General features: G+C 24.3%; 19 protein-coding genes across 19 annotated transcripts; 8 read left to right on the top strand and 11 right to left on the bottom strand.

Moving 5' to 3' along the window:
* Positions 1-152: 152 nt before the first annotated feature.
* Positions 153-524, bottom strand: AAJ76_3000037335 (ribonuclease p protein component 4; the record flags this gene model as incomplete). Its single annotated transcript, XM_024475016.1, has 1 exon — positions 153-524. The coding sequence occupies one exon, from the start codon at positions 522-524 to the stop codon at positions 153-155; it is 372 nt and encodes a 123-aa protein (XP_024330905.1).
* A 200-nt stretch (positions 525-724) lies between these two features.
* On the bottom strand, positions 725-868 carry AAJ76_3000036991 (hypothetical protein; the record flags this gene model as incomplete). The annotated part of the gene is made up of 1 exon (XM_024475015.1): positions 725-868. One exon carries the CDS (start codon positions 866-868, stop codon positions 725-727), a length of 144 nt encoding a protein of 47 aa, XP_024330904.1.
* Positions 869-1022: 154 nt separating this feature from the next.
* AAJ76_3000036836 (regulator of nonsense transcripts 1-like) lies at positions 1023-3164 on the top strand (the record flags this gene model as incomplete). The annotated part of the gene is made up of 1 exon (XM_024475014.1): positions 1023-3164. The coding sequence occupies one exon, from the start codon at positions 1023-1025 to the stop codon at positions 3162-3164; it is 2142 nt and encodes a 713-aa protein (XP_024330903.1).
* A 2-nt stretch (positions 3165-3166) lies between these two features.
* AAJ76_3000033094 (hypothetical protein) lies at positions 3167-4765 on the bottom strand (the record flags this gene model as incomplete). Its single annotated transcript, XM_024475012.1, has 1 exon — positions 3167-4765. One exon carries the CDS (start codon positions 4763-4765, stop codon positions 3167-3169), a length of 1599 nt encoding a protein of 532 aa, XP_024330902.1.
* A 93-nt stretch (positions 4766-4858) lies between these two features.
* On the top strand, positions 4859-5089 carry AAJ76_3000033000 (hypothetical protein; the record flags this gene model as incomplete). Its single annotated transcript, XM_024475011.1, has 1 exon — positions 4859-5089. One exon carries the CDS (start codon positions 4859-4861, stop codon positions 5087-5089), a length of 231 nt encoding a protein of 76 aa, XP_024330901.1.
* A 155-nt stretch (positions 5090-5244) lies between these two features.
* AAJ76_3000032614 (hypothetical protein) lies at positions 5245-6366 on the top strand (the record flags this gene model as incomplete). Its single annotated transcript, XM_024475010.1, has 1 exon — positions 5245-6366. One exon carries the CDS (start codon positions 5245-5247, stop codon positions 6364-6366), a length of 1122 nt encoding a protein of 373 aa, XP_024330900.1.
* A 552-nt stretch (positions 6367-6918) lies between these two features.
* Positions 6919-7929, top strand: AAJ76_3000030940 (meiotic recombination protein dmc1 lim15; the record flags this gene model as incomplete). The annotated part of the gene is made up of 1 exon (XM_024475009.1): positions 6919-7929. One exon carries the CDS (start codon positions 6919-6921, stop codon positions 7927-7929), a length of 1011 nt encoding a protein of 336 aa, XP_024330899.1.
* Positions 7930-8034: 105 nt separating this feature from the next.
* On the top strand, positions 8035-8604 carry AAJ76_3000029824 (ubiquitin conjugating enzyme e2; the record flags this gene model as incomplete). Its single annotated transcript, XM_024475008.1, has 1 exon — positions 8035-8604. The coding sequence occupies one exon, from the start codon at positions 8035-8037 to the stop codon at positions 8602-8604; it is 570 nt and encodes a 189-aa protein (XP_024330898.1).
* Positions 8605-8933: 329 nt separating this feature from the next.
* On the bottom strand, positions 8934-9836 carry AAJ76_3000028023 (hypothetical protein; the record flags this gene model as incomplete). The annotated part of the gene is made up of 1 exon (XM_024475007.1): positions 8934-9836. One exon carries the CDS (start codon positions 9834-9836, stop codon positions 8934-8936), a length of 903 nt encoding a protein of 300 aa, XP_024330897.1.
* A 1157-nt stretch (positions 9837-10993) lies between these two features.
* On the top strand, positions 10994-11740 carry AAJ76_3000026865 (pre-mrna cleavage complex 2 protein pcf11; the record flags this gene model as incomplete). Its single annotated transcript, XM_024475006.1, has 1 exon — positions 10994-11740. The coding sequence occupies one exon, from the start codon at positions 10994-10996 to the stop codon at positions 11738-11740; it is 747 nt and encodes a 248-aa protein (XP_024330896.1).
* Positions 11741-11837: 97 nt separating this feature from the next.
* On the top strand, positions 11838-12536 carry AAJ76_3000026021 (microtubule binding protein; the record flags this gene model as incomplete). The annotated part of the gene is made up of 1 exon (XM_024475005.1): positions 11838-12536. The coding sequence occupies one exon, from the start codon at positions 11838-11840 to the stop codon at positions 12534-12536; it is 699 nt and encodes a 232-aa protein (XP_024330895.1).
* A 394-nt stretch (positions 12537-12930) lies between these two features.
* On the bottom strand, positions 12931-13917 carry AAJ76_3000023942 (hypothetical protein; the record flags this gene model as incomplete). The annotated part of the gene is made up of 1 exon (XM_024475004.1): positions 12931-13917. One exon carries the CDS (start codon positions 13915-13917, stop codon positions 12931-12933), a length of 987 nt encoding a protein of 328 aa, XP_024330894.1.
* A 1306-nt stretch (positions 13918-15223) lies between these two features.
* Positions 15224-16315, bottom strand: AAJ76_3000021544 (hypothetical protein; the record flags this gene model as incomplete). The annotated part of the gene is made up of 1 exon (XM_024475003.1): positions 15224-16315. The coding sequence occupies one exon, from the start codon at positions 16313-16315 to the stop codon at positions 15224-15226; it is 1092 nt and encodes a 363-aa protein (XP_024330893.1).
* Positions 16316-17075: 760 nt separating this feature from the next.
* AAJ76_3000019677 (hypothetical protein) lies at positions 17076-18182 on the bottom strand (the record flags this gene model as incomplete). Its single annotated transcript, XM_024475001.1, has 1 exon — positions 17076-18182. One exon carries the CDS (start codon positions 18180-18182, stop codon positions 17076-17078), a length of 1107 nt encoding a protein of 368 aa, XP_024330892.1.
* A 996-nt stretch (positions 18183-19178) lies between these two features.
* On the bottom strand, positions 19179-19349 carry AAJ76_3000018510 (hypothetical protein; the record flags this gene model as incomplete). The annotated part of the gene is made up of 1 exon (XM_024475000.1): positions 19179-19349. One exon carries the CDS (start codon positions 19347-19349, stop codon positions 19179-19181), a length of 171 nt encoding a protein of 56 aa, XP_024330891.1.
* Positions 19350-19887: 538 nt separating this feature from the next.
* AAJ76_3000017096 (choline phosphate cytidylyltransferase) lies at positions 19888-20763 on the bottom strand (the record flags this gene model as incomplete). Its single annotated transcript, XM_024474998.1, has 1 exon — positions 19888-20763. One exon carries the CDS (start codon positions 20761-20763, stop codon positions 19888-19890), a length of 876 nt encoding a protein of 291 aa, XP_024330890.1.
* A 345-nt stretch (positions 20764-21108) lies between these two features.
* Positions 21109-21726, bottom strand: AAJ76_3000016133 (meiotic nuclear division; the record flags this gene model as incomplete). The annotated part of the gene is made up of 1 exon (XM_024474997.1): positions 21109-21726. The coding sequence occupies one exon, from the start codon at positions 21724-21726 to the stop codon at positions 21109-21111; it is 618 nt and encodes a 205-aa protein (XP_024330889.1).
* Positions 21727-22034: 308 nt separating this feature from the next.
* On the bottom strand, positions 22035-22217 carry AAJ76_3000015642 (40s ribosomal protein s30; the record flags this gene model as incomplete). Its single annotated transcript, XM_024474996.1, has 1 exon — positions 22035-22217. The coding sequence occupies one exon, from the start codon at positions 22215-22217 to the stop codon at positions 22035-22037; it is 183 nt and encodes a 60-aa protein (XP_024330888.1).
* Positions 22218-23950: 1733 nt separating this feature from the next.
* Positions 23951-25822, top strand: AAJ76_3000013908 (alpha alpha trehalase precursor; the record flags this gene model as incomplete). The annotated part of the gene is made up of 1 exon (XM_024474995.1): positions 23951-25822. One exon carries the CDS (start codon positions 23951-23953, stop codon positions 25820-25822), a length of 1872 nt encoding a protein of 623 aa, XP_024330887.1.
* Between the last annotated feature and the right edge of the window lie 18 nt (positions 25823-25840).

The raw sequence follows: 25840 nt of genomic DNA, 5'->3' as shown, positions 1-25840 counted from the left end.
TATTATTTTTAATTAATATCAATTAAGCATTGAATGTTATGTCAAAAAATAAAAATACACCAACATTATATACAATTTTAGTACAATTCATGCAAAAAATCAATATAAGTATATAAATTAAATAATTATTTATATAACATAACCTATATAAGTTAATTATTAGATACATTTAATGATATATCATTTATTTGTTTAGTAACATTACCATTCTTGTTCAATTTGCATCTTTTATTATTTTTATTTAATTTATATCTTTTAATATTACCACATTTACACTGACATTCTAAATATTTTTCATTCCTAATATCAACTATCTTAGAGCTACCATTTGTAATCCTTAACTTAAAACATTTACCACAAACAGATCTTTTAATTGAAGGTGGAATTTTAATCAAAAATTTCTTTGCAACTAAAAACATTCTTTTTATTAAATTTTTATGAATATCAAGATTTCTGTACACTAAGGCCATGTTAAATAGAAATATTAATTTTTGAACCGTGTTTTTATTTTTACGATTTTTCATAAACGAGGGATTTTAAAAATTTATATTTTTTAATCTTTTTAAAAATTAATAACCTACAAGGAAGATTTTTCTAATAAAGATATATAAAATAAATTATATATTTGAAGGTTAGTATTTTCTTTTATATTTGACTTATTGCTTCAGTGACACCATTGAACAAATTTGGTGATAAATTCAATTCTCCTTATTCTCTTGTACATTTATGTCACCTCTTCTTCGGTACTCCAACAAGATACTCTCGTATAAAAAATAATTATTAAAATTTTTATAGTGTAAAAAATTAATTTTTTAATACTTTTATAGTCTAAAAAATAAAATATTAAAATTTTTAGAGCCCAAAACATAATTATTAAGAATTTTTACACTATAAATTATTAAATACTTTTAAGTGTAAAACATAATTTATAATATTCTTACACTATAAATTATAAAATAGTTCAATTTTTACACTATAAATTATAAATTATTTCTATTTTTTCTCAAAAGCATAACCCCTTTATGAAATGTAAATATTGTGATTTAGAATATAGTTTAGTAGAATGTTCAACATGTAACATAAAGTTTTGTAATTCTAGAAGTCTATCATCCATCTCACACATAATTTTCCATTTAGTGAAAACTAAACACAAATCTATAAAAATTGATAACAAAGATGTTATCTGCATTAAATGCAAAGAAGATAATATTTTTAAATTAAGGAAATACAATGAGAATATTTTCTGTAAAAAATGCAGTGATTATGGTGATTTAATAGTAGATGAAAGGTGTCTTACACTTGTAGATTCTCCTTGTATAGATAAAGGTAAAAAGCTTACTAAACAACAGATGACAGAAATAGAAGAACAGTCTTCTGATTATTTACCAGTTATAAAATCCAGATTTGAACCAGAAGAATATGTAAATATTTTTAGTGCATTAATTGATGCAGAATGTCAAAAAGAGAAAGAAATTAAAGAGAGCATGAAACAGTCAAATGTGGTAGTAAGATGGGAAAATATGAAATTTGGATATTTTTATTTTCAGAGATCTGATGCAGATTTAAAAATAAATATTGGTGATGAAATAAAGTTAACTCATAAAAGTGGACTAATTATTACTGGATTTATAAGTAATGATAGTTTTACTGAGGAATTGAAATTTGAGGTAGATCACTACGGGGATTATCCTAGAAGTGGATATACTATTGAATACATCTGGCGTGGTGTGTGTTATGAAAGAATGAAATGGGCATTGAATAAATTGTACAATATGTATTTACGTAAAAATACAAATGAAATGACATTATATGAATATTTAATTAGAGGAGGAAAAGAATATGTAAATAATAATATTGAATTAGAGACAGTACCTAATATGCCAAAACTTAATAAATTTCAGGAAATATCTGTAAAAGCGGCATTAAGTAGAAAAGTCACTCTTATTCAAGGACCCCCTGGCACAGGAAAAACACTCGTATCCGCTGCAATAGTTTATAATTACATTAAGAAATTTAAAGGTAAAGTTTTAGTGGTAGCACCTTCTAATACCGCCGTAGATCAATTGACTCTTAAAGTTCATAAAACAGGACTAAAGGTTATAAGAGTAATGAGTAGAAGAAGGGAATATACACAATCAGATGTAAATTTCTTATCTTTACATGAAAATGTTAAAGATTTACAGACTATGTGTAACATGAGTGATGAAGAAGATGAAGAAAATATAAAAAAACGCCTTTTAAATCAGGCAGATGTTATAACTTGTACTTGTGTGACCGCTGGACAGAAAATGTTTAATAAAATGAAATTTTCTTGTGTTCTGGTGGATGAAGCAGTACAATCTACTGAACCACTAAATATTATACCATTAGTGTATGGCTGTACAAAACTTATATTAGTAGGAGATCATAAACAGTTAGGCCCTACTATTTTATGTAAAAAAGTAGCAAAGGCGGGATTTAAACAAAGTTTATTTGAAAGATTAATTTTATTAGGAATTTCTCCTTATATTTTATCTTTACAGTACAGAATGCATGCTGATCTGTGCGAATGGCCTTCAGAGACTTTTTATAACGGCGAATTACAAACCGGTAATAGACTTTTTTATAAACTTAATATAGGAATTCCTCATAATTTCTTTTATGCTTGTTACGGTAAAGAAGAGGTCAGTACAAGTGGAACATCTTTTGTTAATCCTATGGAAGCTTTATATTGCGAAAGTATTATAAGACACCTTTTTAAATCTGGAATAACTGAAAAGCAAATAGGTGTTATAACACCTTATGAAGGTCAAAGATCTCATATTCTTAATAGAATTTTTGGATCAGAACCAGGAAATCTAGAAATAAGTAATGTTGATGGATTCCAAGGTAGAGAAAAAGATTATATAATTGTCAGTTTGGTTCGATCTAATCTTTATCAAGGTATAGGATTTGTAGGAGATAAAAGAAGAATGAATGTAGCACTTACAAGAGCTAAACATGGACTTATTATCATTGGCAATCCGAATACGATGATAAAACATGATGCTTGGAAATCTTTATTGGAATTTTATGAAAAAAAAGGACTTGTTTTAGAAGGACCTTTAGGAGATTTAAAGAAGGTTTCATTAACTAAAAATCGTAAACATTTCGATCTAAAATCTATTGCAGAATCTATAAAATAAATTTATTTTTTATTATTTTTTTCATTTATAAACACTATCTTTTCTTCAATATTTTTTATTCTATTTTTTACATTAATTTTAGTAAAATTATCTTTATCTACCGATTGAACTATTACCTTATGATCTACCGCTATTTCCTTATGATCTACCGATTTAACTATTTCCTTATGCGTTTCATTTTGCTTATTAATCTGCGGTACATTAGATGCATTTGTTACTTTTTCTGTTTTATCTACAACTTGCTTATCATTTTCTAATGGTTTTTTACACAATATTTCTTCTTTTTTATAAAGTTGCTTCTTTATTTTTTTTGCTAGCTCTCGAATTACATAAATTTTGTCTTTTTCAAACTGAATAAGCCATTTTTCATTTTTAAATTCTAATAAATCTATATTTTTTACACACTCGTTAAGTAAAGCTTTTCTATACCTCCAATTAAAATCAAAATTACAAAATAAATTATTAATAATCTCTGTTTTACATTCACTATCAATATTTTTTAGTACAATTAACTTTGTAATTAAAATATTTCTTAAATTTCTATTTTTACTTGCTTCTAAAAGTAAATCATTTAAAAATGTATATTCTTTTTTATAAATAATATCAATATAATTTAAAATATTAATTCTAATATCTTCGTAAACATGATGTATTTTTAAATTAAGAATATTTTCTAATATTTTGTATAATTCACACTTATTATCTTCTCTTTTAAAATATTCTATAAAAATGCGACTAATTTCTACAAAATCATTAATTTTTAATAAACTTAAATTGGTAAAAGATCTATTACACCAGTTTAAAAAATAGGAATAATCATAAATTCCTTTTTTTAGAAGATCTTCACAGATTTCTAAATGATCTTTTATTTTTTTATACAATGGTACTGTAATATTCTTTATAATAAAATGTTTATATCCACTTTTACAATAATTAATTAATCTGCTTAGTAAAAAACTATCATTTCTGTAGGTTAAGAAAATACAAACATTTTCTATAAAAAAATTTAGATTCGTTAATTCAAAATCTAATAATAAACTTTTTAAATCTATATTTTTATCTTCTTTTTTTAAATTAATGTTTTGTAATAAAAAATCTATATCTTCATTTTCACTAAGTTTTATTTGTAAGATAAGTAATTCAATGAGAATATCTTTCTTTGTATTGTATCTTTCTATAAGTTTATTTAAATTGGTAAAATCTTTTTCAATTTTAAAAATATAGGTAAATAAATCTACTATTTGTTTTAAACAAGTATCCATAATAGGAATACATAACTTAAAGAATATTTCATTATCAGAAATATACTTAGGAATATTTATATCTTCATCTTTATTTTTGATGTGAAAAATATCTTCATCATCAATATATTTATCTTTTTTATACGCTTTAAGGACTAAATTACATAAATCATCGTATATAGAAAGTGCACAATTAAAATCATCTATTGTGATTTTTATAAGCTGATCAAGAATATTTTCTAAACTTCCCTTGTCATAAACTTCTTTTATATTTTTATATATCCACAATATGTGGTATGTATTGGAAAATTTTAAATTTTTTATTTTCTCATTGAAATCTTCTCCTGTAATAAAATTCATGCGGGATATAATTTTTATAGTTTTAGGATAAAAAAATTTAAAAAATATTACAACAAAAAAATATTAACTAATGAATTTAATAATCCCCTATTTATGAATAATACACAGTTATGCTTTCCTTTGCTAGGGCATCAGTGTAAGGGAAAAATAGTTAAACTCTGTTATTCTAATACTGTGATAAACATTTTTGAGATTGAAGGTAAAAAATCATTAGTAAACTACAAAGGAACTATTAAATACGATAAAAAATTTAAATTAGAAGAAATAGTAAATTGTACTATTGTATCGTACAGTGATAATGGAATAAATTGCATTTTAATATAAAATAATGTTATTTATAAGTCGTTTTCGTTATATTGTTTGTTTGTTTTGTTATATTGTCTGCTTGTTACTAGTGTAAGCTCTGGAAAACAGTAAATTATTTATGTGTTATTCCCATTTAAATATAAAAATAATTAGTCCTCTATTACCCCTTTAAAATGGCAGATATTTTTTTTGAATATGGCATTCCATTTCCTTTTTATCACATAAATTTTGTTTTTCCAGATAAAAAAGACTTACCAGAACCAATAAAATTTCCTAAATCTTCTTACAACTTAACATTCAGTCGTACTATTTTTAATGGAAGACTAAAAGTATTGTCTGAAAATACTTTTGCTTTGTACCAAGAATCAAAACCAAGACTTACTATAGTCGGTAATAAATCTTTAACATTTTGTTTAAGAGGAAGTATAATAAAAATTGAATCTACCCGGTCATATGTTTATATTAAAACCAGAAAACATTTTTATTCTTACGACTATACTACTTTTAAAGTCTGGGATCTAGAAATCGAAGATTTTTGTATTATCGATGATATTTTGTACGTCGTACACAAAAATTTTATTAGTGCGTTTAACGGCGAAAAAAATATCGCGCGCACGATGTGTGATAAGAATATTCGCTTTATTAGGGGAACAACTAATAATCTAGTAATAGTTACAAAAGATTATAAAGTAATAGTTTTAAACAGATACAGTATTGATTCTGGTAGACTAGTATATCATAATGAATCAATTATTGGTATAGAAATTTCTGAAGACTTAATTGCTTTAAAAACGCCTTCTCTTATTATTGTTGTTGGTTACTTAAATAAAAAAGTAGAAAAAATCAGATGCGAAGGAAGTTTTAAGTTAAAAATGTGGAATAATGTTATTGTTGTTAATTTAAGAAGAGGAGCTTTTAAATATTTTGAAATAAAAAATTTACAAAACAGTAAAACTGTTTTATATGAAGAAATTATTGGAGATTTTGATATATTTAGAGAAGATTTATATGTATTGACAAGATCGGGAATTTATTCGTGGCAAAAAGATAATAATTTATTTATTAAGTTAAACGTTATATGGAAATTTTCTTTATTTTTCAATACAATTTTTAAGCAGCACTACGTTTTACCGGATCCAGAAAAAAAAACCAAACTGGATTTTTTAGATCTTGGAATTAACGAATTAATAAAGAAAGACAAGCAAAGGTTGTTTAATAAAAAAACAGAAGAAGATAAAACCACATTCAAATTTGATATAAAAGATAGAAAGAAAACTAAGAGGGGTGGTTTTTAAATTTATAATAAATTAAATTGTATTGTATTTTTTTCAATTTAAAACTTATTATTGACTTAATATTTTTACTACAGCTTTGTATTAGCATTTCTAAAAAATCAATTTAATCTTTACAAGTTGATGATTTAACTTAATATTTTTATTACAGCTTTGTATTAGTATTTCTAAAAAATTAATTAAAAGCTTTGCAAGTTGATAATATAATAACATTTACAAATATTTAATTAATATTACTTATTTAGAGTCATAACATATCTATTTAATACAAAAATAAATTTGATCTTTTAATAAAATAAATGAGCTTGATAGTGCAATTTAATGTCTAATTGTTTTTAAAAAATATGATTCTTAATATCAAAATGTATTATTCTGTACATAATCCTTGTTTGTTTATAAAATCTAAAATGTTATAATATTTTAAAATTTATAAATCTAACAGACTAGTTTTTCTTTACATTTTAATTTTAAATCTATCAACAAACAAAATAAATTTTTTAAACAATTAATTTAATTTATGCAAAAAAACTATAAATAAAATTAATCTTTTATGCAATGCTTGAAACTGAATCTTCACTTTTAAATAGGTCAGTTGACCAAGACCAAGGAAATTTAGATATCTTGGTTAATTCAGGAATATCTTTACAAGACATAAATAAACTAAGGGCCTCTGGTATTTGTACACTAAAAGGTATTCTTATGACTCCTAAAAAATCTTTAATTAAAATTAAAGGATTGAGTGACATAAAAATTGAGAAAATGAAAGATGCTGTTAATAAACTTTTAAATGTAGATTTTATTACTGCCTCTGCTTATGCACTTAAAAGGTCACAATTATTTAGAATATCTACTGGAAGTACAGATTTCGATTCCCTTTTGGGAGGAGGAATACAGACAATGAGTATTACTGAAATGTTTGGAGAATTTAGAACTGGTAAAACACAATTGGCTACTACAATGTGTATAACAGTACAACTATCTGAAGAAGAAGGTGGTGCAAAGGGTAAAGCGGCGTTTATAGACACAGAAGGAACATTTAGACCTGAGAGATTAAGGGAAATAGCTAATAGATTTAATATTGATCCTGATGAAGCATTAGATAATATTATTTATGCTAGGGCATATAATAGCGAACACCAAAATGAATTAGTACAACAGCTAGCTGTTAAATTTGCAGAAGATTCGAAATATAAACTACTTGTTATTGATTCTATAATATCATTATTTAGAGTAGATTTTAGTGGTAGAGGAGAATTAGGAGAAAGACAACAAAAATTAAATCAATTCTTATCAAAATTAATTAATATTTCAGAAGAATTTAATATAGCAGTATTAATTACGAATCAGATGATGGCAGATCCATCAGGAGCAATGACATTTGTTGCAGATCCTAAAAAACCAATAGGAGGTCATGTCTTGGCACATGCTTCTACTACACGAATATCATTAAGAAAAGGCAGAGGCGAGACTAGAATAGCAAAAATATATGACTCCCCTGATTTCGCAGAGGCAGAAGCTACTTATTCAATTACTGAAGGTGGGATTTCTAATGTAACAGATAATTAATATAAATTATTTGATTTGTCATTTTTTTGTTTTACACCCGTAAAATTGATTTTTAATTTTATTAGCATTTTACAGCTTTAAAACATTTTAGCCCTAAAATACACAATGAGTAAAAATGGATTGTTTACCACAGCACTAAAAAGACTTGTTAATGAAGAAAAACTACTAAAAGAAGAAACAGAAAATATTTTTTTAGCATTTCCTAGAGAAGTAGAAGGAAATATTTTTTATAAAACATGGGATATTTATTTCCGTCTTCCTTCTGATAACTCATTGTACAAAAATAAAATAATAGAAGCAGAAATGACATTTCCTCAAGATTATCCACTTAGACCACCCAAGTTTGTGTTTAAGACTAAAATGTTCCATCCGAATATTTATGAAGATGGTAAAGTTTGTATTAGTATTTTAGAGGAGGATAACCCTGGTCCTCTTGGATGTGGAGATTCTGAATCTAGGTGGACGCCAGTACAGAATATTAGGATTGTATGTTTGTCAATTGTCATTTTACTTGATAATCCAAATCCCGATTCACCGGCAAATGTAGATGCTGCAAAGATGTTTAGAGTTGATCCCAATGGTGAATATAAAAAAATAGTAACAGATCTTATTCAAAGTGAGAATAAGAAGATGCTAAAGAAACGTAAAATAAAAGAAATATTAAAAATGTTTTAATATAATTATATTATTTTATAAAATAATTATTAAATAATGTTCTTTATTAAAAATGTATATTATTAAAGTTATTTAATGGTGTATGTTATTTAATAATGTAATTTATAAATAATGCTTATTATTAATTTATATATATTATTTAATAATGCTTATTATTAATTTATGTATATTATTTAAAAATGCTTATTATTAATTTATGTATATTATTTAATTGTTTATGTTATTTAACAATTTATTAAATAATATACAAAAAGAAATAATATTTGTAATAAATTATATATTTAATATAAAATTAAATTCTTTTTAGATTAAAAATATCCTTTTTTTCACTAAATAACATTTTTTATAAAATAATAAATTAAAACGGTAAATATCATTCTACTAGTAATATTTTTAGTATTTGAATGATCACATAATAAACTTATTATTAGACTTATTAATTCGTATTCTATCAAAAATAAGAATATAAATAGATATTGAAAATAATCTGTACGAATTGATGGTATTACTCGCAGTATTAGAAGTAAAAAAGAGTACATATCTTTTTTAAAAAGGATTAAAGGAGTAAAAAAGTCAAGGCTTATAAAAGATGTATAATCTTCGGACTTTTTCAGATTTTTCTTATGGCATTCTGTTTCTTCAATTATGTTGTGATTCAAATCCTGTGAATGTTCAAGAGATAGGTGATCTTTGTAATTTCTATCATCTAAAACAGATGTACATGTGTAATTACTTAAAACTAAGCGATATTCTTTTTTTCTTATTTGGTAATCACTTATAACATACTTTATTTTATTTATAACATCTTGGTACCTTTTTTCTTCGTGTGGCGGGGAAATCTTAAAATAAATTAAAAAAATATCTAATAGTGCTAAAATGTATATAATAGAATAGTCAACATGTACTAGAAAAGATAATATACATCCACTAATCTCTATATAATACACTATATGAGAAATATCAGTAGATTTAATTAACAATGAAGTTGTGTAATAAGTGTTACTTAGAATATATGAATACGATAAAAAGTATAGAAAGGGAAATTGAAGATAAATGAAAATAAGAGCGGTGCCTAATAGAAATCTTAATCTGCTACAAAGAAAGAATGTTACACATTTATGTAATAAAAGACCTACTAAAATCATATAAATATGTCTTGATGAAGGATAAAGATGAATGCATATAAGAAATAATTGAAAAGTGTATAATAATAAAATAAAGGGTTTTATCATAAAAACAAAACAATAAAATATAAATAAATTGTGTGAAACACAATAATTGTGATTTGTTAGAAAGTGAAAGGCTTTATAACAATATTTTTTTTATAAGTTTGCTAGAAGATAAAAGGTCATAGCTAAAGATTAGTGTATACTACTAAAATAAATAGGTAAATTTGTAAAAAATTTGTTTTCTATGCTTTACCAATCTTATTAAAAAGACTAATTTTTAGTATTTTAAAATAAGACTTAACGTTTTTGTTTGCATTTCACAAAAAAATATTCTAGGGTTGTAAAAAATCTTGTTTGTATTAAACATCATGTGATATGTTACAGGATTTATACATTTTAACATTTAAGATATAAAAACTTAAGTAAACATGTCAATTTATGTATAAATACTATGTAGTATCTTTTTAAGTAAAATAAACTTGCGTAAAAATCTCATTTTTAGCAACACGCTAAAATAGTTTTTATAAAGAAAGGTGGTAAATCTACATAATATTTTGTAAAAATAGGTTACATTTTTTTACCTTTTCTATTAAAATTTAAGGATAGTAACATAATATCCCATTTGTAATATAAAAGCTTCTAAAGTTTTACAAAAACAAAGAATAATTATTTCTTGTATTTTTGTGGTTAAAAAACAATTTACATATCATTATTCCTTATTTTAACCAATATATCAAATAAATTTTCTATCTTTGCTAAAAACTTATTATATTTACAATTGGTATTGTTAATAACAGTTTAACATTAATTTAAATTTTTTGTTTAAAATCATAGAAAGTATTGTACTCAATATCATAAATTAGCCTTTAACGATAATTATAAGTTTTTAACTTATGGGTAAAATTTGTTATTATTTTTCTGTCCATGCTAGTATCGGCTTTGTGCAAACAGTAACTTACTTATCTGAATCTTAAGCTTCTGCTATCCTGTCTCCCCTTCAGCACTTCATTTAAATGCTCTTAAGAGTCTTCTTAAGCGTTAAGGGTTGGATGTATACTTCAATTCGACCGGCTATTTCAACCCCCTTCCTATAATTAGGTTGTTATTTATTTACTATACCGTTCCTTATTATTATGTATGGTATTATTTTAATCTTACATACACACACTAAAAAGCCTTTAACAATAAGTAAATATAACCATATTTTTTTGCCCTTTTAGATGAAAGAAATTATAAATTTACTAAAAAGTCTACAAAAAGGGGACAAGATTCGTTTAAATGTTCTTATAATGATATCTGTTAGTCAGGCAAGGCATATAGATCCCCTTGGAAAAATAATACTTGCATATTACAAAGATTGTTCTAACAAAGAAGCCATTAGGTGGTTTCTTGAGACAATCTGTGAAAAAGATGAAAATTATTTAGAATTTTTTTCTAGATATTCTAAAATATTTGAAGGTGTAAATGACAAATTATCTTATTTACTTAGAGATTATAAAAAAGTGAAGAGAGTAAAATATCACGAATCTACTCCATCTGAAATTAAAACTAATATTGTAAATAAAGAAGTAATTAAAGGCAAGCATAATGAACCTGCTTTACACAGCATCTTGTATGAGAAAATACAATGTAAATTATGTGGGTTAAGATACAAAGAAAATGATCCCTCGTATGATGTACATATAGAAGATCATATGAGAAAAAATAGGGCAAGAAATGAAAAAGATGTTTTTAGCAGAGAATATTTTTCAACTTTTGATGGATGGATAAAAAATATGGAAAGAATAACTCTAAATCTTAAGATTGATAAAATCGAAAAAGTGATTTACAAAGGAGGCACAGTACATTGTAAAGTGTGTGGAAATAAAATCGAAGCACTTTGGGATGAAGAAGAGGACGAGTTTGTGTTAAATGAATGTGTACAATTAGACGAAGATGAATATTGTCACAAGGCTTGTGTCATCTAAAAATTCATGCATTTAAAAAAATAAATTATTTAAATACTTTTTTTGCATAAACAAATTTATTAATTATTGATTTATTAAATTTTTACCCTTTTGACCCATGATAACAAGCCGAAAAGAATTAATTAGATGGTTAAAATCTTTAAATATCCATATAAATTGTATAGAAGAATTTGGACAAGGTACTGCTATATGTCATTTATTAACTATCATTCATCCAAATAAATCCTTTAATTTTATAAAGGAACCTTCTACGACTTATGAGTACCTTAGAAATCTAAAAACAGCACAAGGGTTTTTTCAAGAGAATAATATTGAAGTAAGATTTCCTATTGAGAAACTTGTACAATGTAAACTACAGGATAATTTAGAATTTGCACAGTGGATGTATAAATATTATATTAAAAATCATAATAATAAAACAAAGAAGATTACAAATAAAGATGAAGTGACTAGAGAATTTGAAAGGGAAAAAAATAGAAAAGAAATAGTAGACAATTTAAAAAAACATAGTGTAGAACAAAATACAAAATTAGAAGATAAATGTTTAAAATTAGAAGAAAATTATAACCAACTTCTAGAAAAATTTAAGAAAACAGAAGAAGATAATTTGATGTTAAAAAGTAAATTGGGCATTTTTGCGGATAATGATGTACAGAAGGTTATTAAGGAATTAGAAGAAAATAGAAATTTTTATTTTTGTATTTTAGTAGAAATAGAAAAATATTTAACTGAATGTGATAGTATTGAAGAGAATGTTAAAAATGATATATTTAATATTTTATATAAGAAAAGTTAAAAATAGTTTAAATATTTTGTATAATTTATAAATAAAATATTATAATATTAACTTGTTGATAACATAAATTAACTTTACTTTATCTTTTTTGTGCTGTAATTTTAAATTTTATAAAATGACATACTAAATGTAAGCAAATAATGTTGAGTAGAATAGTTAAAATGTTAATCTGTGTGTAGGACAGTAAAGATGTAGACATGTCAATCAGCAGTATTGGGTTGATGGCTTTGACATGTCTGTTATATAAATAATAATTGTTAAATAAACCAATGTTTTATTCAACACTGTGTAATTAAAAATTTTTGCAAAATTCATTACTTAAACATCTTCTAAAAAATTTTAAATTTTATTTTTTTTCTAAATAAATAGATCTTTAATTTATTTTAATTCTTAATTATTGTTCTTCTCTAATATAAAAAATACCATAAACACTAGAAATCTTTTCATTGTACTTCGGTTTAGTATAAGTAATTTCTGATTCATCGTTAAGATAAATCCACATATCCTTGTACAATATACAGGCAATGTAATGACCGCCAGCATCCCCACTAATAGGCCTTTTACTAATCCAAGAATAGCCGAAAAATTTATATTTAACTGTTCCAACAGTTAAATATTCTGGAATTTTAGCGTAGTGAATATAGTATTCGCCTTCATTATTAATATTTTGTAAAGCTAATACCGCCGGTAGTGGATTCGTAATTTTCGGTGTATTCCCAGTATATAAATCGTTAATATATGCTTGTAAATTTAAAGCGTTTTTAGTATCATCTATACCAATAAAAACTTCAGCAGTACTATCTTTATCTGAACTATTCAATTTTAAAAAGAATAGATCTCTAACCCACGAATCTCCAATAGAATTATAATTTTTGTAAAATTGAATATCAAAATCATCCTTGTCTTCATTAATAAGCGCACTAAGAATAAGTTGAAGCAATTGGAAACTACACTCCATACTTTTTTTTGAAATAAGATTTGCAGATTTATATTTAACAGCGATTAGAGAAATAAACTTTTCATATAACGGTGTTAGATCAACAGAGAAAGAAGCATCCATAAGACTGAAAATACGTTGTAATAAAAAATAAAACGAGTCTTGATTTCCAGTTGTCCTCTTACTATGGATATGTTCTTTAAAACTATTAATACGGTACAATATTTGTAATGTAGTGTTCATATAACAATATACACTTGTATTAACAAGCCTTGTATTTTCTACTATTGCGGATTTTTCAATATAAAATTTTTCGATTTCTACTGGAAAAAAATAATCACTATTTACTAAAATGTATCCAAATATAGTAAGCATAGTTAAACTTAGAACCAATGATGTTTTTAGAAATTTATAGTAAGAAAATCTTCTTTGTACTTGTACCATTGAGGGCAAATAATAGTGTAGATATAAAAATAAATGAAAAAGGAAAAATAAATAAGGGGTAGGTTAAAATTGCTGAAATTTTGTTGTTTTATTTATTACTACTTTGAAAGAAAAATGTATATTGACGATAAAAAATTAAGCGTTATTTAATTTCTTTTGGGCATAGATTGTCAATATTATTTAATGAGTATGGACCTTTTGAATTTTTCGCTATTGTAGTATTATTTATGCTTATAAGCTCTATTAATGTATTTAAGTAATATTAAACAATGTAAAAAATATACATTTAACCTTTTACTATAAAAAACGCTTTTTCTGCCAATGATGATCAATATTTATAGCTTAATTAAAGTAAAAAAAAATAAATAAAAAGTTTATTGTTAAAAAATAAAAACAGCAAAATAAGAAAATCCATCAGGTCATTAAGAACTCCACTGTAAAAACAAAACATCAATATTGCTCTTACACGCCAGCATACCTTTACGACCTTGCTTATAGGAGAAAAAGCGTTCCCTTAGAATACAGAATCCTTGGTCTACTTAAAGACCATCTCTCACCTTCAGTGAGTGCACAGAACAAAATCGCCTGGCTCAATATACCATTTAAGAACACAACTTAGTTCAGCGGAGTGTGCTAGATAAAGTATAAATTTTAAAAAGGTTAAAATATAGTATTTTAAGAATAAATAAGAATTAAATGGTAAGTTATAAAACGATAAACTAAAAATTAACGTTTTTATTAAAAAATAAGAACTTTCTTATTTTTTTCAAAAAATAAATTTAATGAAACAGCAAAAGAGTTATAAAAAATTTATAAAACTAGAACACCAAAGATGCTTTATTTTTATAATTCATTATTCTACCATATTAATCATAAATAGTGTTTATGACCTGAGCTAGAGGTATATTAAGCAATAAAGTTATGACTTTTATATCAAAAAGAATTATATTCAATTTAATGTGTATGGTACGGCATAAAAACATCCGCTTTCTTTTAGGCAATATTGTGTTTAACTCTTTCCATTATAACGATACACCTATTGATCACCTCTTCTAATAATGCTTGCCATAAAATAAAACCTTTTTTTAATAAGTTTTTACACATCTAAATTTGATATCGCCTATCTAAATTTTTTTTCTATTAACAAGAATTTTAAAAGATAACCCTTCACCTCAGATTGTAAATCGTAATGTCACGAGCTGCTACATGCCTAGCTTATCTATTAATGAAAAGATATTTTACTCTTTCATTTTCTACAGAAAAAAACTTTTAAAAAAAAATAAAATCTATAAAATAAATATTTTTTTTAATTATTTACCCGACTTCTCATCTGCGCAATAAAATTTTCAATATCGTTAGTAGTTTTAACAAACTCAAATAAATTATAATCACTAGACTTAAATAGTTTACAAAACAATAATGTTATTTTATGATTTGAAAAAACATTAACATTTTCTTCACTTAATTTCTCTATAAATCTTTTATGTAATTCTTTATTATTTTCATTCTTAATAATAACAGTATTGTCTAAGTCTTCTAAATAACTAAATCTTAGTAAATTTTCTTTTATTCTTAAATCAACAATATCTTGTATGATATCTAAAATAGTATTATAAGAATATATGATATCTATTATTAGATAATAAAAAGAATTAAAATACTTTTTAAATTTAATATAACCAAAACTAATATTTGTAGCTATACATCTTTTGTAGTATTTTCTTTGTAGTAAATCTACTGGGGATGTACTAATTATTAATTTAAGATGTTGTAAGAAAACATGATATTTATAAATATTGTCATTAAATTGAATATTAACTGGTAGATTAAAAAATACAATTTTCAAATGGTTTGTAAACTCATATAGAAAGTATAAATATCTTCTTTTTATATTGATACTAATTTTTGCATCAAAAAGTATTTCTTTTACGTGTTTTCTTAATTTAGATTTAAACAAAAAAAATTCGAATTCGCGCATTGCAATAACAGCTAAATAAATATACTCAAAACTGTGTAAAAGACTTCGATCATACGTATTCTGTGCAAATAATGTGTTGTTAGAAATACTATTTTTTATTTTTTGTTGTATATTTTCCCATTCGGTTTGAACATTTAAATCAAAGTTTAATGACTCAAATTTTATATCACTTTCACTTAATAAATAAACAATTACTTTGTATAAACATTCTTTTTTAGTACAATTATATTGTTTATCTGTCGAAGCCAAAAATTTATACTTAAATAACCAACTAACCTTATTTTTTAAAAAATTTGATCTTTTTTTTGTGTTTAAATTTGCAAAATCACGATCAACAGTATATTTAATTAAGTCATTATTGTGTATGTTATTATCTAAATTTGTACATGCTAATGTAATAAGATATATTGAAGTAATCATAAAGGGGTAATAAATTTTTTTTTTATCATTTAATAAATTAAAAATTTAAATGGTTTTGACGTTTAATAAACATTTTTAAATGGGTAAATATTCATTATATTGACAAAATCATAAAAAATGTTTTATTTTTAAAAAGTAAGGATTCTTTAATCGACATAATCATAAAAAATTATATTTTTAAATAAGTAAATATTTATTATATTGACACAATCATAAAAAAATGTTAAGCTTTTAAATAAATATCTATTATATTAACACAATAATTTGAAAATTATAAATTTTTAATAAATTAATAAATTAAAAATTTAAATTTTTTTGAAGTTTAATAAAAAATTTTAAATAGGTCAACAATTCATTATATTATATTTAAAAATAAAGTATAAAGCAATTTTAAACATTTTACTTATTATTACTATACATTTAATTAAATAGTTATTAATAAAACGACAAAAAAAATGTTTGAGTTTTGAAAATATTTTATGTGCCAAAAAATGTAAAAATATGTATTCTAGAACTAAAGAACAAAAAATATTGTAATTTAACTGATATTTTTAATTGATTAAAAATATAAGTTGTACAACATAAAACTTAAAAAATGTTGACATAATAAAATATCTTTATTTGCTAATAAATAGCAAAATTTTAATATTATTTTAAAAATTACAAAAAAAACAATAATACTTTATTTCAATCATAAAAACATTATAATAAATATTTACTACTTTATTTTCAATCATAAAAACATTGTAATAAATATTTACTAAATATTTATAAATTCAACAATATGTGATTCACTGTCAAATTCTAATATTCGCTTTTTTAATCTTTGCAGAATATCCTTGTCATTTTCACGTTTAATAAAATAAATTAATATATTTTCTACTACATTTAATTCAAATTCGTTATTAAAAATATATTCATAAAATTCTTTTCTGTCCACTAAACTTCTATCTAGAAATTCTAAAGTTGCATCTGGATTTTTAGTACACTCTAGTACATTTATTAATCCTATTTGTTCTACAATAAAATTAATATTCCTCCAAATATTAGAATAGTTACTTAATGCTTCTATAAATATCTCATTAGATGGTGCGTGTTTTAGTATTTTAAATATCTTTTTGTATAAAACACTGTCTATGTCTATTAATTTTATAATTTGATCATAGAAGATAGGATCACACACATTATTATTTTCTATAATTTGATCTATAACATCGCATATTTTAGCAATTTTTTGTTTATCTTGTTTTTCTAAACTGTAATTATTTTTAAATATTTTACCAAGTTCATTATCAATTCTTTCTATTTCTAAACTGTCATCTAAATCAATTAATTCAAATGCATTATTTTGTATATTTGAATCCGTTAATGTATGTTGTGTATTTTCATTTGTTCGTATATTTGAATCTGTATTTTTATTATCTAATTTACATATCTTAAATATTATATTAATTAATTTATCAATATATCTACTATTCTGATCAAATGATAATGATTTATTATCAAAATACCAAATAGTAAACATACGACTAAAATAATCTAAACTTGTAATATATTCCAACATAAAAAGATTATTAATATTAGTATTTGAATTTAACAACTTAATAATATTAATCGCTACTAAATCAACTATATCTTCTTCTGTAACGATTTCTTGTTGAAAAGAACACTTTGGTGCTATAATCTTAATTTTACTAAAAATTTCCTCAGGAGTACTGTAATTCTTAAATAAAAAAATGCAAATAGTTCTTATGTTAATATCTAATAAATTCTTACTTCCTTTCAGTTCAAGTAGTACTGAATTAAGATTATTTGTAGTAATTTCTAAAATTCTTCTTGTCTCATTATTTTTTTTATGCTTCTTCATTTTTGGGATAAAATTTAAAAAAAAATATTGTAATTTTATGGAATAAAAAACTAAATTGAACGTTTTTAATTTTATAAAAGGTATATTTCTTAGATAAATTATTCTTCATTTTTGTACTTAAATAAATTATTCTTCAATTTCAAAGTCTTCTTTTGATTACTGCCTACATTTAATTTTTAAGGATATAAAAAAATATATTTAATGATTTATTTCAAAAAAGATTTTTATAATTTTAGTATATAACTCAGCAAATTCTTAATTGTCCTTATTTATTACGTAACGTATTTAAAAGTATATTGTATTGGCTAACCATCAATATGGCTGCGATTTGTTCTAATCTCTTTTCTCATCGAGCTTTTTATGTGCACCCAAAATTTCTATAGTATTTGTATGTGTACCATCGTCCCCTCTAAACCCCACAGAATGATTTAATAGCAGTGTTCGATTCCTAACGCAAAAGCAGCAGACGGACACGACGATGTCAATCCGTGTATAGAACGCTTCTATCAATGATAACCGCATGCATATCTGCGGCAAGGTTGTAGTAGTTTTATTTGCAGCCCTTACGAGAAAAAAATTTCGTTAAGGTGTTCTATCAACACCGCCGAGTATCCAAATTGTATCGAAAATAGTATCATCTGCGGTTGTAGGGTAGCGAATAACCCACGTCTTGATAAAACACTCTCGTAAACTTTAAAGATAATACCTAATCTGTCTAAGAGAACGGGTCTCTGTTGGATATAGACTCTGTATTCATCCAGAAAAGAGCTTAATATCTTGCTATTGTAGAGTTGGATACAAACAAAAAATGATTATTCTGACTATAGCTTGTATCAAGCATGGGGAGATAAATCAAGTGCACTACATCTGTTAGAGGGATTTGAGAGCGAGACAAATAATGTCGCTTTTGACATTTGCGTTCAGAGCATCTATACAGTATCACATATAAACCACTAATCCCATTTAAATGGCATAATTTTCTTCGATTACCACAAATCACTGTTGTTGATATAATAGTATTTGATAAAAAAAAATTTTTAACTCGTTCATACAAATAAAAATTTTATCTTCAATCCTTATTCTCATAAAGGGTAAAAAAATATATTGATTGAAAGGCCAAGCAAGTAGAATATAATGTTTATGCATGTTTTCTGAAGTAAGGTACATAAAAAAGATAAAAATAATATTATATATATCTTAGATATGTAGGTTAAATTTAAGTTGAATTAGATACGTGGTAAATTAGATTTAGGTTAACTTAGATACGTAGGTAGGTTAGATTGGGTGGGGGGTAGAAAAAGAATATATAAAAAAAAAGTATGGTGATGGGTCGTAATCGAGAGAACTTGCAAAACCAAACATATTTGTTTTTCTTTCGATAACTGCCTACATGAGCAAAAAAAATTTAATTTTTTGTAATATTATTATTTCTTTATAATATTTTAGCCTTTCTTTTGAAAAAAATTAAATGTAAACAAATTCGAAAGAAGACCCCAATTACATGCCTAATACAATAATTATTCATTTTCGTACAAAACTAAATTATTCTTCCCTTTTGTACAAATGCACCTATTTCATTTTAAAAAAAGTGATATACAGAAAATAACTTAAAAGAAAAGAAGAACAAATAACAAACTTAATAAACCTGGGTGTAATTCTTCACATTTTTATAAAATACATTTTATTAAAAAGTACAAATATAATTTTACCGTATAAATTCAATAATCCGCTCAATAATTCTCTCTCGCTTAAATCGTGTCACCAGTCGATTTATAACCATGTCCCAGTACATATTCGCATATCTAAACTCACTCTTAATATTGTTAATATCATCCATTAGATTATTTATTTGTTGTTTAAATTTAGAATTAATTAATTTAGTCAATTTAAGTCTATTAAATTGTAAAAAGCTTATATTTAATTCTTGAGGTGTACATCCTCGCTCTATATTTCTTATTACATATTTATCATAATCTTTTACTATATTAGTAATTATTTTACTGGTACTAATCCCTTTACTTCTCATTATTGGTATAAATATCCCTTTATCTTTATAGATCTTGTAAATGTCATCTACATCGCCGTGTCTGTAAGGTGCCTCATCATGTGCTATAAAATCTATGTTATGTTTTAGAATAAAGTCTTCTGTTATAACCCATGGACAGTGTTCTATAACCTCATCTACGTATCTACAGTGCTTAAGACTTTCAGCCCGTTCATTTTCAGAAAATAACGTAGAGCCTTTGTATTCCTCAGTCATTTTATCGGATGTTACACCAGCAATTAAATGTACATTAGGAAATAAATATTTAGCTTGTTTTAAACTTCTAGAATGGCCATAATGAAATACATCATATACACCATCACAATATATTCTTATTGGTCTATTATTAGGCACTTTATATAAACATAATTGACTGGTCATAGGTTCATATAGAGATTTATCAGTGGGGTAATTAGGATACATGAGTGTATATTTATCATTTATGTCTACATCTATTGTATGTTTATTTTCTGTATGTTTATTTCTTGTATGTTTATCTTTAACTACTTTATTTTTCGATTTCTTGGTATTTTTCATGTGGAGGGTAAACAAAAATGGAAAATTTTAAAAATTGTTTCAAATATCAATATATTTAAAATGAACAAACAGTATTAAAAAGAACAAATTAAATTGTAATTTTAAGTAGCGAAATAAATTTATTTAATTAAAAAGAAAAGTTTATAGAAATAAAAATATGCATTAAATTGGGTGAAAACTGCAATTAACATTTTAATACAAACTAATAAAAAAGGTAGTACAAACAATTTACCTCATTTTTTATTTATCGTATCTAATAGTTGATTATCAAAATGTATATCTAATTAATATATTTACTTATATACATTCCACTTTTATAAATGTGTTATACACAGCCAATCTTTATTATTTTAATGTAACATAATCCATTTCATCATCAATATAAAATGTTTTATTTACTTCTTTCTTATCCATATTAAACTTCTTACTTACATAATCTTGTATTATAAAAATATTATCTGTAACTTTATTAACCTCATTCACAAGATCAATGTCTTTTTTCTGTACCTCTAAAAATTGATCTTTAGATAACTCACTAAAATCTTCTAAATCTTCCATCATAAATTCTAATCTATTACTTAAATTTTCTTTATCATTAATTTTATTAATTCTGTCATTAGTAACTTTTTTATTTATTTTTTCTATTTCTATGCTATTTTTTATATTTTCAATTTTATTTCTAAGATCTTTATTTTCTGCATCTATGCTATTTATTTTTTTTATATCTTCAAGTAATTTTTTATTGTAATTAGACCAATAATAAGTACTAGTGCCTACTTTCTCTCCACATATAAGATCATCATAAAATAATCCTAATACTACATCTTTAATAGTATTTTCTACTATCCCCTTCTCTTTACTTCCTAGTTTTTCCAGTTCTTGGATTTTAAAAAATGTTTTGTATTTATCAAAAAGTTCCAACATTTTGGTACGCTTTTCTTCAAGCATCATTTTTTTAGCCATGGGGTAGAAAAATAAAAAAATTTAAATAAATAAAATTTAGTTTATCTATTTAGATGATGCATCCAATTCTTTTTTAAAAAATAATCAAAAATAAATAAAATTTATTTTGTGCTTTACAAGTTGCGCTTAATCTTTTGTAGTGCACAAAATAAAAAACTAATTAAAGATAAAATCTATTTTGTCTTTACAAAATGCATCCAATTTTTTGTAGAACTAAAAAACTAAACAAAGATAAAGTCTATTTTGTATTTTACAAAATGCATCCAATTTTTTGTAGAACTAAAAAAATTTAATAAATAAAATTTATTTTATGCTTTAAGATTTAACTTCATCTTTCCATTACACTCAAAATATCCCATTTCTAATCTTGCTTCAAATTTCCTTCTATTTGCACATCTTCCTGTTTTGGCTCTCTGTTTTTCTTGCTTAGCTACTTTAGGTGTTTGATTTTTTACTTTACCAGCTTTTTTAATGTTTATTTGTGTGGCCATTTTAAGGGTAAAAAAATATGCATAAAATGTAAGATTAAAATAAATCGAAGGAATGTTTAGCCAAATGGACACTTTCATGTTGTAATCTATGGTTGTGTAATTGTAGTTAAAAATTCATATTTATTTACTTATTATTAAAACAATTTATAGTGGTAGTTGAATGCAATGTTACTACTTATGATTAAATTTATTTAAAATACCCACAATCACATTCTTATTTTATAAAAAAAGATATAAATATTTTCGTGACCCATAAAAGTGTCTGAGGAAACTCGACACAAATCGGCAGTTAAGTCAGTCTGTACTGGTCGCCATGTGCTATCCTTAGATTTCCGTAGGGGAGTTTAATGGTGGATTAAATTAGTGGGGAGTGCGTCAGAAGGGAAACCTAGCAGCGAGTACCACTTACTTGGATGAGCTGGTGTAACACTGGCCAGTTTTTTGTTAAGCTTGCAATATGTATAATACACGCATATTTAAAAAAATATCTTGAATCTAAGAGTACAATTTTATTTCAATATTATTCTTTTGATTGTAAAAATGTATTTATAAATTAAAATATTTCTTAACTATTATTCAGCAGCAAGACTCATGTCAAATATCAATGTGTTTCGTGGCTTAAGATATTTATCATTTCAAATATATATTTACATTTTTAAATAAACTCATTTTTCTAATAAGCACTTATTAGGTAACAACAACTATATTTTTGATGTTATGTAAATTTATAAAAAAGTTAAAAGTTACTTATATTAGTTTCAAAAAAATGTACATTTTTTTTATACTATACATCTATTATATCTTTATTCATTGATTAACCATTTAAAAATTTATTACATTTTATAAAAATAGCTTGGTAATTGTAAAAGTATAAAATTATATTAAATTCTTCATGCACAATGTTTTATTCTATAAATTTCATTTCTTTTTTTATATTTATGTATTAATTAATTCTTTTTGGTGAAATGTCAGTTCGTCAGATTCTAATAGCGTTCTTAATTACAAAATTTTCAGATTACATACACATCATAATATTAATACAAAATTTTTATATTTATTTTTGAATTCATCAATTTTACACAGATAATAAATATATGAAAGTTTGAATTTGAACATTTAGTATTTTCAAATTAAGGTACAAGGAAAATTTGTTACATTAAAAAATATTTAAATGTCAATTGTCAGTAAAAATTTTATAATATTAATTTTACACAACTTAAGATACTGTTTTATTTTACATCACATGAAAATATTGAAGTGTGAAACTTTAAGTCAATTGGGTATATGTTAATCACTGTAATAAAATACATAAAAGTTTGGTTTTTTTAATAATTTATTGTACTAAGATATTTTGATTAAAAAAACATAACTTTTTTAACAAATTATTTATTTTAGCAATTATAATTCCAAATTAAGATATTTTTTATCCAATACTTAAATTAAAGTAAAATTAAGCTTAAATTAAAATAACAAATCAATTTATTTTATTCTTGATTAAATTTTATTTGCTAGATCATTTCTAAACTATCATGTTTTAAACTACATACATTTTTTATAAAATCTTTAAATGGAAATTTTCCATAAATGGTAAAAATTTTACATTGAATAAATAAAAGTTTCTATAAAAAATTACTTGTCAGAATAAAACATAAATCTTACTGGTTTACAATTTTAATAACTATGATACATAAAAAAATATATTAATTTTTTTTTTACTTTATATATAAAAAAAAATGCTACCCATTATTTTTATGACAGCAGTCCTTTGTAACTACTTTCACACAATAGAATATCAAGAGATATCAGAAATACTGCAATTTCATGTTTTTGATAAAACTGATAGTAAAAAATTTGCAGATATGCATATGAAATTTGAATTAAAGTTTACTCATAATGCTTTGAAAAAACTTGTAAAAGATGTAGATGACTTAGCTACCATAAAAGATAAGCTATTGAATTTTGTAGAAACTTTTTTTGTAGAAGAGGATGACAGACAAAATATACCATTTCTAGTTACTGGTAGTGATCCAGATTTTGTAAAAGATTTAGATGAACAGCTTAAAGAAGTATTTACGTTAATACATGAGAAATGGTATATTTATGCACGTAGAGATTCATTTAGTAATACTGATAAATTTGAAGAGGCCAATGACACTTTAAAAATTAAATCTTCGGTTGATCAAAATAGTAAAAATAAGAAAAAAGAGATATTTGAACTATTGAAATCTGAAAATATAAAAGAAAACGATTTGTATAACAAAATTACGCTTCCGTTTACTTATTTCGTTCCTGGTGGTAGATTTAAAGAAGCTTATTATTGGGACTCATACTGGATACTTATAGGTTTATTAAGTTGTAACATGAATGAATATGCATTTGAACTTACACAATCAATCGCTTTTTTAATAGATAAATTTGGGTATATGCCAAACGGAACTAGACAGTATTATTTGGGTAGAAGTCAGCCTCCTTTTTTCAGTCAAATGCTGTTAAGACTTTATAATGCTAATATACACCGCGAATGGATACTCGAGGAAGGTCTTGAAAGTTTAGAAAAAGAATACAATTGGTGGATGGAAAATAGACATTTTGATAAAGATTTTAGACTAAACCGATATAAAATAACTAAAATTAACATTCCTCGCCCAGAATCATTCAAAGAAGATTTTGAATTTAGTGATAAATTTAAAGAGCTATGGGCAGGTGCTGAATCTGGATGGGATTTTAGTGCAAGATGGTTTAATGGCGGTGGTAAACTAGAGAACATTAGTACTGGAGATATTATTCCTGTAGATTTAAATGTTTACATGTTAATTACTGAAAAAATTATATTATTTTTGAATGAAAAAAAACTTGAAAAAAAAGAAGCTTCTGCTACCTTCGATACTTCTACGGTTATAAATGATTCAGAAAAAACAATTAACAGTTCTGCGAAAGACCCTAAAGAAGAAGTTAGAAAAAAAATTTTACTGTTTAAAAATTATATTTTAGAAAGGGAATTCGCTATTAATTCAATATTATGGAATCAAGAACAAAAAGTATGGCTTGATTATAATGCAGTTACTAAGACTCATAGCAAGGCTTTCTTTTTTTCTAATATAACTCCGCTGTTTGTGAACATTAAGATGCCTGAAGGCAACTTATATGATATATTAGATATGTATAAAAAAGAGTTATTTAGCTATCCTGGTGGTATTCCTGTATCAAATATAGAATCGGCTAAAGATGAGAATGGACAACAGTGGGACTTTCCAAATGTTTGGGCACCACTGACACAAATGTTTGTTGAATACATGATTAATAAAGATTTTGACGTAGCTTTGCACGTTGCTAAATCTTTTTATAGAAGTGTTTATAAAGGATTGGGCACTAATAAAGATTTTCATGAAAAATATAACTGTTTATTGGTCGGTGAAAAAGGACAAGGTGGTGAATATGAGTCACAGGAAGGATTTGGATGGACTAATGGTACTGTAGCATGGATGATAAAGATTTTTAAAAATAAACTTACAGAGAATGATGACCATAAAAAGTCTTATGAAGATGTTTGTCGTATAATTAGTTCTAAAAAATCGGAAGATAACGAAAGTGTGGTTGATATATAGATAAATAGTATTTTAAAT

The sequence above is a fragment of the Vairimorpha ceranae genome (genome assembly GCF_000988165.1).
Source record: "Vairimorpha ceranae strain PA08 1199 chromosome Unknown NODE_30, whole genome shotgun sequence".
In the NCBI taxonomy this organism is placed as follows: domain Eukaryota; kingdom Fungi; phylum Microsporidia; family Nosematidae; genus Vairimorpha; species Vairimorpha ceranae.
The sequence above is the reverse complement of the archived record's forward strand: the minus strand, read 5'-3'. Positions and strand labels throughout refer to the sequence as shown.